The sequence below is a fragment of the Euleptes europaea genome, chromosome 1, assembly GCF_029931775.1.
Source record: "Euleptes europaea isolate rEulEur1 chromosome 1, rEulEur1.hap1, whole genome shotgun sequence".
In the NCBI taxonomy this organism is placed as follows: domain Eukaryota; kingdom Metazoa; phylum Chordata; class Lepidosauria; order Squamata; family Sphaerodactylidae; genus Euleptes; species Euleptes europaea.
The window spans coordinates 76,792,697-76,803,672 of record NC_079312.1 but is presented as its reverse complement, the minus strand read 5'-3'; the positions used below and the strand labels follow the sequence as shown (position 1 = coordinate 76,803,672).

Sequence of the window (10,976 nt, the reverse complement as noted above, 5' to 3'; positions counted from 1 at the left end):
TTGATGCATGTTTGCACAAAAGTAAGCACCAATGGGACATTTCTGGGCAAGTGTGTATAGGATAGCAACCAAGCAGCCTTTCTATCAAACCTGCTTGATCTCTATATTACATGTTCATCCTGCCTATTCTTCATGGAGCTCAGAACAGCATGGACCTTATCCTCTCTTCCATTGTATCCTCATAAAAACCTTGTGAAATAGTTTATGCTGAGGGAGCGTACGTGACTGGCCAATGTTATCCAGTGAGTTGAATGGGGATTTTAACTCAGATTTTACCAGTCCTAGTCAGACAACTCTAACCACTAGACAACACTGAGCTTAACAGTGCCCGTCTCTTGAATCACCTCTTTGTTTGAGCCTCTGTTGCTTGTATGTGCAACTCATTTCTAGATAATACAGTCTCTGAGAAACCGCTGCAAATATTTCCAAGTGTCTGGGAATACAGGAAATGTTGCTCTAACTACATTACTGGACTACATTAGTTGAACATACAGAAGGCAGTCTAAAAAGAAGAATCAGCACGGCTTCTGTGCAAGCTATGCCTCATAAAACTTTTTGGAATTATTTGGCAATATTGTATTAACAGGCAAGGTTTGTACACATTGTGCACTTGGGGTGTCAAAAAAGCTTTGAAAGTCCTTCATTAAAGGCTTCCAAGGGAACTTGCAGCAGGTTTATTAGAAACTCCTTATTTGTTCAATAGAACTTACTTCAGAGTACGTGTGTAGTGTACATTGAAGCTCTTGCACCCTCAAGAAATTGCTGAAACTAAACAGAAGTCTGATGTGCATCGAAATATATGCTCAAAGGGGTTTACACAGTGCCAACAAAAGCACGTACAACTATATAGAAACGGCAGCATAGATATACAGTGGGACAAGAATAAATCCAAAACAGCCATAAAATAGCCGTTATCAGTTACATGACTAGGAGAAAAGGGGGTGAAATCTGAGCCAAGGCGCAACCCCCAAACTGGTTGACAACACAGCCTCATCCCAGGCGCACATAAATAAAGAAGAGAGTGCTTCTGATCATGTGCAGAATGCTTTGCCCGCACTATGAAACAACTTCGAAGTGTCCTCCACCTTTTGAAATTGAATGGTAACTTTACCAGAGACTGTCAGATAATATTATTTAATTTATCAACACTCATCAGGAGTTCCCATCAGAGAACTCTGCAACTACCGATACTCGTAGTATTTACCGTCTTCCTTACAAGGTCCTCTGAACGCTTCCTTACAGGGGTAAGCCAAAACTACAAGACCCGACATGCATAGCGAGGCAAAACAGGGAATAAGAGGGAAATAGGTTTGCGAGGCATTCAGGGAAATGTAGTTCAACTCTTGTTTTCTGTTGTGGGGGAAGTAGAGGGGGGGGTAAGAGACAGTTTTCTTTATTATTTCCTTTCCACGCAGAGCATGACGAAAGCAACAGGCGAGACCGCCTTGCGCGTGCGCGCCGTGGCCGAGGGTCACATGGGTGAGCGTGCCGGGGTTTCCGGTTTCCTCTGGGTGGGAGGCGCGGCTTCCTTCAGGCCCGGTCGTGGTGCCGCCGCCGGTTTTTTGTGTGCGGTAAGAAGCTTTTCTCTCCTCCCGCTGGGAGCGCGGAGGGCGCCGCCGCTGTGCTCTGGCCGCCTCTTGCGGGGAGGGGACTCCGCCAGTCCCGAGTGTCGCGACGCCTCTTGCGGGGAGGCGCGCTCGGGGCCGAGAGGCCCGCGGGGTGGCGGGCAGGCCCGTTTGCTGCAGGCTTCTCGGCGGCCTACGGTGGTGGCGTCATTTGGGCGAGGGGAAATCCGCAGTGTCTTTTTTGCGGGGAGGAGGAGGCCCGGGAGACACGCGGCCCGGGGGAAGGGGAGGCGGAGCCGGGGCCTGCAGTGATGGTGGTGGAGGCCTGCAATTGCTGGTGAAGCTCCGTTAGTTGAGGATTTGTGGGGGGTGAATGGAAAGGCTCTTTTCATAGTGGTAGTCGCGCTTGTCTATTCTGTGGTGCCACGGAGTCGGCTTATGCCATACGCTTTGTGAGCCGGAGCCTACTGCATCATGAAGTGTATGCTCGGTCGGTGTATATATACACGTGTATAAGCCCGGGTGTGTGTGTACAAAATGGAGCCAAGTAATGTTTTCTATGTTGAAGGATCCAGCACAGTCCTTGGCATTTTCAGTTAATCAATTTGTTGGAGAGTTTCTGTCGGTATACTGGAGCAGGCTAGGTGTGTTGTATGCTATGTGTCTGATATTTTAAGGCAGTTTCTTGCATCATTAAATTTTATCCATATATAAGTTATGGTGCCTCAGGAGAGTAATTTAAATTAACATTGTACTAAAAAAATGCAAACTCCAGACACTAGGAGTGCATCATTATGTAGATCTCATTTATTTTATTTATTTCATCTAACTTTGCCTTTCTTTTTGGTGGGGACCCAAAGCAGCTTACATTGTTTTCATTTCCTCCATTTTATTCTCACAGCAACCCTGTGCAGGGTTAGGCTGAGAGTGTGTGGCTGACCCAGTAGCACTCTGCAAGCTTCCATGGCAGAGTGGGCGTTCAGACCTGGGTCTCCCAGATCCTAGGGCCATTTATGCAAGGGAGGTTTTGCCGCGCTCTAGATGCACATTTTTCCCATCCATATTCTCAAAACTCAAAAATAAGCCCTCATGCGGAGTTCTGAGAATTCGGATTGGGAAAATGTACATCTAGAGAGCGGCAAATCCAAGGCAAAACCTCTCATGCGTAAATGGCCTAGGCAGAACCACAACCCCACACTGGATCTCATATCTGTGGCTGTCATTAAAAGCCATTGTACCAAATGGTCTTAGAGCTACAACACTGATCTGAATATTCAGTTAGTCCTTTTAAACTATCTAAATTTGTGTCCATGATTAATTGGGTAGCATACTTTTTAAATTCTTATTGTTTTTAGTGCAAGCACTTACAAAAATGCCACTAGGAGACATAAGCTTAGAGCTACTCTTTTGTGTGTGAGAGAAGTGGGGTGCCTCTTTTAAGATGGTGCTTATTGCAGTATGTACGTTTATTAAAATATGTATACCCTTCCTTCTCTCTTGGTTCAAGGTGGCTTAGAAATGATAATTAAATTATGGCAGATTTAAACCAAGTAAACCCTCCCAAATCTGCCCACTAAAAGATGCCTACCATTCATATACTCTCAAAAGCCTTGGCAAACAAGCAAGCCCTGCAGCACCTTCTAATGATCTTCTGTGAGATGGCTTTCTCACCTCTTCAGGCAGCCTGTGGCGCAGTGTGGGATTCACAATGGAGATGGCCCAGGCTCTGGTCAGCAGCAGGTGGGCCACAGTAAGTAGGATGACAGGCTGCAGGTTGCAGCCTGATGGCCATAGTTGCCACATGAGAGCATGTAAACATGTATGAAGCATTTTAAAATAGCATATGTGTTTTTCTTCAAAAATATTGTTGTGCAGTTATACTTGACCTGCTGATTGAAACTTATATGAGTAGTTGATTAGCATTTCCTTAATTGGATGGCAGTTCTTAAAACTTGGAAACAGAGGTCTTTCAGCAAAGTTAACTTGTTGCTTTCAACTTTTAGTTCCAAGAGCATGTACAGTGAGGGGGAAAAGTATTTGATCCCCTGCTAAATTTGCCCGTTTGTCCTCTGATGAAGAAATGACCAGTCCATAATTTTAATGGTAGGTCTATTGTAGCTGTGAGAGACAGAATACAACAGGAAGAAACCCAGAAGACAAAAGTCAGAGATTGATGTGCATTATAATGAGTGAAATAAGTATTTGATCCCCTATCAACCAGCCAGATGTCAGGCTACCTGGTATCTTCACTGTATGTAACGAGCTGAGATTAGAAGCACCTGCTGTAAGGGAGAGGTCTTACCTGTAATCCCAGCTCGTTACAGTACCTGTACAAAAGACACCTGTCGACAGAAGCAATCAATCCATCAGATTCCAAACTAGCCACCATGACCAAGGCCAAAGAGCTGTCCAAGGATGTCAGGGACAAGATTGTAGACCTGCACAAGGCTGGACTGGGCTACAAGACTATTGCCAAGCAGCTTGGTGAGAAGGTGACAACAGTTGGTGCAATAATTCGCAAATGGAAGAAACACAAAATAATTGTCAACCTCCCTCGGTCTGGGGCTCCATGCAAGATCTCATCTCGTGGAGTTGCAATGATCATGAGAACGGTAATGAAGCAGCCCAGAACTACACGGGGGGAACTTGTCAATTATCTCAGGGCAGCTGGGACCATAGTCACCATGAAAATAGTTGGTAACACACTATGCCGTGAAGGACTGAGATCTTGCAGAGCCCGCAAGGTCCCCTTGCTCAAGACAGCACATGTACAGGCCCGTCTGCAGTTTGGAAACGCACATCTGAATGACCCAGAGGAGAACTGGGTGAAAGTGTTGTGGTCAGATGAGACCAAAATCGAGCTCTTTGGCATCAGTTCAACTCGCCGTGTTTGGAGGAGGAGGAATGCTGCCTGCGACCCCAAGAACACCATCTCCACCGTCAAACATGGAGAGGACATATTATGCTTTGGGGGTGTTTTTCTGCTAAGGGGACAGGACACCTTCACCTCATCGAAGGGACGATGGACGGGACCATGTATCATCAAATCTTGGGTGAGCACCTCCTTCCCTCAGCCAGGGCATTGAAAATGGGTCGAGGATGGGTATTCCAGCATGACAATGACCCAAAACACACGGCCAAGGCAACAAAGGAGTGGCTCAAGAAGAAGCACGTTAAGGTCCTGGAGTGGCCTAGCCAGTCTCCAGACCTTAATCCCATTGAAAATCTGTGGAGGGAGCTGAAGGTTCGAGTAGCTACACATCAGCCTCAAAAACTTACTGACTTGGAGAGGATCTGCAAAGAGGAGTGGGACAAAATACCTCCTGAGATGTGTGCAAACCTGGTGGCCACCTACAAGAAACGTCTGACCTCTAATTGCCAACAAGGGTTTTGCCACCAAGTACTAAGTCATCTTTTGCAAAGGGATCAAATACTTATTTCACTCATTATAATGCACATCAATCTCTGACTTTTGTCTTCTGGGTTTCTGGGGGTTTTCCCATTGTTATTCTGTCTCTCACAGCTACAATAGATCTACCATTAAAATTATGGACTGGTCATTTCTTCATCAGAGGGCAAATGGGCAAATTCATTAGGGGATCAAATACTTTTCCCCCTCACTGTAGGTGTTGCAAAGAACAGTACTTAGATACAGTGGCTTACTGGGGTGTGGGGAGAAAAAGGGTGCAGAATGTAGAACAGAAAGGCCAAAGTGAAATGTCTATAGGCTGAGTTTTTATACAGTTGGTGAGAATGTAAATAGATGGCGCTCTGTTATGTATATTATATATTCCAATTTCGTTCATTTTATGCCTTGGTTTGAAATTTCACTGTGCTCTCTTTTTGGCCTCTGTTTCAACTGTGTATGGAACTGGATCTGAAATATTTGAGTGTGAATGTTATGCACAAGTGAGACTAATTATGTATGGCAATAATCTTAACTCCCAAAGGTAAAATCCACAAATGGAGAAAGACTTTTTTTTGGCAAAACTCTCAAAGTGCAGCTCAGGAGCTTGTTCTGTGGGTTGGTACAGGGAATGCAAACTAAGTTACAGGAGGATGCCAGTTTATGGTGCTGTAGGTCTGGAAGGGAATTGATGGGCAACTAGACCTGGACATTTTAGGGATAGTAATAGCTGGCTTTCAGCTGGTACTGTTAAATGCTGCAGCATGGTATAATGACTGTAGAGGGAAATGAATGTGTGGTTCCTTTAGATTTCTGACTGTAAAAGTTGCCGTCTTCAGAACTGACAAACGAATTGTGGTATTTGCTTTCTTAAGCAGGAATTCACCTCATTAGATGCATGTAGTGAGCGGTGAAGATGATTTTGTGTGTGTGTGTTATGCACTTATGTCCAGGTACTTTTTAGGGAGGTGAGTTTTTTAAAAAAATGGACACAACTACCTCATGAGTCAGTCAATAGAAGTAAATAAGGGCCAATCATTAGAGGTCAACCAACCTGAATAAATGAGCCCAGGCACAACCCCCACTTGGCATGGTGAGGCTCAATGTGCATAATGTCATGTGGGACAGAATTACAGTTTGTATTGTCTTAGCCCTCCTTGGTTACAACTGGTCAGAAGCAATTGTCAGACCTGTTAAGAGAATTCTAGTTCAGTGGTGTTGCACTTGGTCTGCCCTTAAAGCATTTTGTTTTTGCTTGAGCTCAGAAATGGAATGTCCTGAGATGGAAATATTCATGTATGTTTTTCTGTGTTTCTGTTTCTAATGATTGATTTGTGACCTTTTATTCACTTCTGCAGAGATTGTCTTTTTGTCCTATGTAAACTCTAGGAAAGCATTCTTAGCATGTCAATCATTTGCTGTAATCTAAACAAGTAATGTGGGTTGCTATAGCAGAATAAATTATCCAGTAGTAATTCTTGATCCTCAAGACAATACAGGTGGCAAGGCTATTTGAGCCAAATCATCACTGATTTCAATAATGAAATACATGGCCTTGAAAGCCTTGGGCTGTACAGTTGACAGCAAGTGGCAACTGGGAAATTTTCTGATTCCAGATACTGAATAATTAGATCCACGGGCATCTTTGTGGTGGAGGATAATGGTGTCATATCCTGCCTTTTTAAACAGAAAAGCTCTTGGGAAAAGAAATGTGTTGTCATAGTAGGCCAGTGAAGGGTCATCCCTCCCCACAGGCCTGCTAGCTACTGTACCTTTCAAATTATATTTTTCAGTTCAGAATAGTTGCACAGTCTCGGGGCCTGTTAGAAATGCATGGTTAAAATGAATGCCAGATTAAAGAATGATATTTATTTCTTATAGATTCTGCAGTTTAACAACAAAAGAGCTCAATTTTCTGGTCGCCTATCACAGACAAAATGTGGGGGAACCCTCGACCAGCTAACAGAGTGGGTCCCTTCCGGTAAGTATTATAATTTAATATTGTTTTAACAATACTTGGATCTCAGTGTTTTAAATGCACCTTAGGCAAAGCAGAACATTTCTGCTTTGTATAGCTTGCTAAGTGTAATAGTTGATAAACGACCAAACAGCCAAGCATCCAACCAAGAGAAAACTATTTATTTATTTTCCCAAATTTATAGCCCGCTCTCATTCCTGGCAAGCCAGGCTCAGGGAGGGTAGCAACCTTAAAATACATAAAAACTTCAATATGTGGTAAATTCTCCCCTGCAGGTGTCCTATTGAGCAATTTGAGCTAATAATGTGCTTTTATTAACACAACATAAACGTTTCCAGTATACTTCCATTAATTGATGGTGGTTATGATTTCCTGTGTTTCTCTGAAATTTCTGTGCTTGTGCATATTTATGGCCAGCCTCTTGGATTCCAGAGTTAGTATAGTCTCTGCCACTACCTTGAGAAACAGGCTTTTGGACTTCAAAAGGTAGTTTAAGGTGACAGAAGCACACTTCTTTCAGCCCCATATTTCAAGGGCATCCTCAGAGGCAGGATTCCTCTTTGGTTTAGTCAGGTGGTATCCATTCAAACTTGCCAACGATAGAACATTTAGGTAAAGGTAAACATTTAGGTTAAGGTCCCCTGTGCAAGCACCAGGTCATTCCAGACCCATTGGGTGATGTCACATCCCAACGTTTACTAGGCAGACTTTGTTTTATGGGGTGGTTTGCCAGTGCCTTCCCCAGTCATCTTTCTTTTACCCCGAGCAAGCTGGGTACTCATTTTACCGACCTTGAAAGGATGGCAGGCTGAGTCAACATTGAGCCAGCTAACTGAAATTTAACCAATGAACGATTTTCTTGGAATCAGAAGGTGTTTTTGCACAGAGCCCTTTTTGAGGCATAGTGCAAACGAGTGAGTGAGGTGAGAGGGAAGTAATGGCTATTAGTTTAGTGGATATTGGGACAGGTGGTCAGGTATGACACCCCCCATCTGTTTTGTTCATCTCTGTATAATGGAAGTTGATTCAACTCTTAAAGGACAGGCCTGACTTTTCTAAGATAGAAGGATGTTTCCATAACAGTGGTAACCCTTTGCTGCCAGACATCCTAACTTCTCAGTGCCAAACAAAACCTTTTAAAAATTCGCTCAAACAGTTGAGGTTTTTTTTGGGGGGGGGTGGGGGAGGAGGATTGATTAATTGCCTTAAGCAATTTTTTTTTTGCTAATGTTTACTTAAATTATTAAATGCCAGTGTGGTGTAGTGGTTAAGAGCAGTGGACTCTAAGCTAGAGAACTGGGTTCAGTTCTCCATGCCTGTTCATGGAGCCTCCTGGGTGACTGTGGGTCAGTCACAGTTCTCTCAGAACTCTGTTGCAGAGGCAGGCAATGGCAAACTACCTCTGAATGTCTTACCTTGAAAACCCTACGGGGTCATGGAACACACACACATTAAATGCTATTGTTTTATGTTGCATTGTGTTATTTCAGGGGTCCCCAACCTTTTTGAGCCTATGGGCACTTTTAGAATTCTGGCACTTTGTGGTGGGTGCAGCCACAAAATGGCTGCTGCTGCTTACCTTCAGTCACACAGTGAATTTCTTTGTGTTGTGCTGGCAGCTGCTGCCAAAGCAAAGGTTTTAAAAATCTGTACAGCCAGTCAGAAGCTTTGTTGGGCAAAAGTCCCACTTGGCCCCTCCCACTTTTGAAAAATACTTGATGGGCGCCAGGAAAGATGTTGGTGAGTGCCATAGCACTCACGGACACCATGTTGAGGACCCCTGTGTTATTTTATGCATCATTTTTATACTAGTTTTATTGTTTTGTTGTTTTTATAAATATGATACTTCAGTGTTCAAGAAAAAATTATGCCTCTTACCAATGTTGTTCTGAAAAGACATTTTTAAGGAGATACATTGTAGCTTTTAATGCATTACAGATGAAGTTATTTAATGGTGAACATAAAGAAGAGAAATTCTCAATGTTCATTTATTTCCAGTTATAAAATATAAGTAACAGAGGAAACATTTGGGGAGCAAAAGGGAACATATGAAGAAAAATGTATAAATAACATGAACTAAAATAAATTAGACATAAGAGATGGGAAGGGAAAATGGGTTTAGAGCTGTTTAATTTTGTTCTTGTGCGCCTTGTTTTAGTATGTAAACTCTGAATTACTGGAAACTTTGTAATGGTCATGTTAGTGGTCATGTTTCATCTGCAGGTTATGTTTATACATCTGTAAAGGAAGCCTAAGTAGTAAAGTACTGTACTTTGCTGTATAGGTGTCTATTCATAATATATTGTGACTAGATAATGCTCTGGCAACTGCCAAATGAACACTTACATTAGCAGATGTACACATATTTATGTCATTTGTTTGTGCTGGTCATTGACCATAATAAAGATTATCATAGCATCATGTCATTTGTCAGATTGCCAATGAACTCTTCAGGGCTAGAGGAAGTACTCAAAGAAGCTTTGACAGGTAGCTGTGCAATAATGACCAGAAAAACAGTTTCATTAAGTGTTAGAGCACAGCATACAATCATGGAAGAAATGGTTTCACTTCTGATGTGTGATGCAACATGTACATGGCTTTGACACCCTGTGCTACATTTGGGAGGATTGCAGTGAAGCAGCACACTGACTATTTATTTATTTTTCGTATTTGTAGTCTGCCCTCCCCATCAAGCCAGCTCAGGGTGGATAACATCATTTTATAACTTCACAACCATATAACAATAATAAAACTATCACTAAAATCAAGCATTAAAACCAAACATAAAAACACTAATCATGGATGGCGTATAAATCCCACACTTCTGTAAGAGCCCACACAGGCGGCTGCCCCTCGACCAGACCATAATGACTATATTTATTTATTTATTTAAAATGTGGTCTCATGCAGATGGTTGAATGCACAGGGCTTGAAACGGTACTTGTGAGCACTTATAGAAACAATACTACTCTGCTGCTTTGCTATGTGTTACTGGATCTTTGCACATTATGCCTTTTATTACCTTTGGATCAAGAAGCTTCTAAAATCAGGAGGTTGGAAAGGTCTATGGAAGACGTATGCTCTCTCACACTGTAGGAGTCTAGAGATAGACACCATGGATTGGTCAAAGATTCATGGGGCAGCGGTTTTTTCTGCCAGTTCCACCTCGTGCAGTTCCATCTCCACCAGGATCAGCTTTTTGAAGGTTGCTTCAGAGTGCAGCATAAGGGGGGAAGCATGGAATTCATTCTTCTGTGCATGGAAGGACTTCCATGTATGGAAATTGTAATGGGATCCATCTCAGTGGATTTGAGGGAAAGCCCTTGGAGGTGTTAGAGGTATAAATATGCAGCTGTCATCAGTAGAGAGAGGTCCTGGCACAGCGTCTGTGGTCAGCTGACTAAAGTCAGGCAAACTTAGACACAAAACTGTAGAGATACAGATAATGCAGAAGAAGGGTGCCTAACTGATGGCTTAAGATTTGAGAAATGGAAGTCATATGTTGCAGGCTAAACAAATGTGCATGTCTGTTCAGTATTGTCATTTACCTTCATAATATATTTAACACATAGAATAGCTGGATGGTAATAATTATGGTTGTCATCATAATAATGTGTTAGGAATCCTGTCCCTAAACCTAGGGACTCTGATAGATCTTCCTGCTGCCATCAATTGGAGACGTTATTTTTAATATTTTCACACATGTGCTGGACAAGTCTTAATATTGAACAGATGGCTTCTAGCCAGCTTGTGTATTGTCTGGAATGTAAGACATGAGTGTGTGTGCATGTGAGAGGAATCAGGCTCACTATTCTCTGCCCCCCCTTTCTGGAATTGTGGAATTATCACCTTATTAAATTATTTAATTAGTATTTTTAAAAATGTTACAGGTGTGTTTTGTCTGCTGCATGATCATCATTAAATAAAATATTTTAAAATTGCGCTGAAGTCTAATTTCTTTTGAATGACATTTTCAATACAGACAATGTTTGTAAGAGGCATAATATTGATCACTTGCGCCTGATAG

The 10,976-nt window shown here is 42.5% G+C and overlaps 1 protein-coding gene across 1 annotated transcript in view; it reads left to right on the top strand.

Moving 5' to 3' along the window:
- Nucleotides 1–6,851: 6,851 nt before the first annotated feature.
- The window catches only part of RBM6 (RNA binding motif protein 6), a 69,317-nt gene continuing 65,192 nt past the window's right edge, over nucleotides 6,852–10,976 (top strand). The window contains exon 1 of the mRNA XM_056858527.1: nucleotides 6,852–6,952. Coding sequence (XP_056714505.1) covers nucleotides 6,909–6,952 — 44 coding nt within the window. The 5' untranslated portion in view covers nucleotides 6,852–6,908. The remainder of the gene's footprint in view (nucleotides 6,953–10,976) is intronic.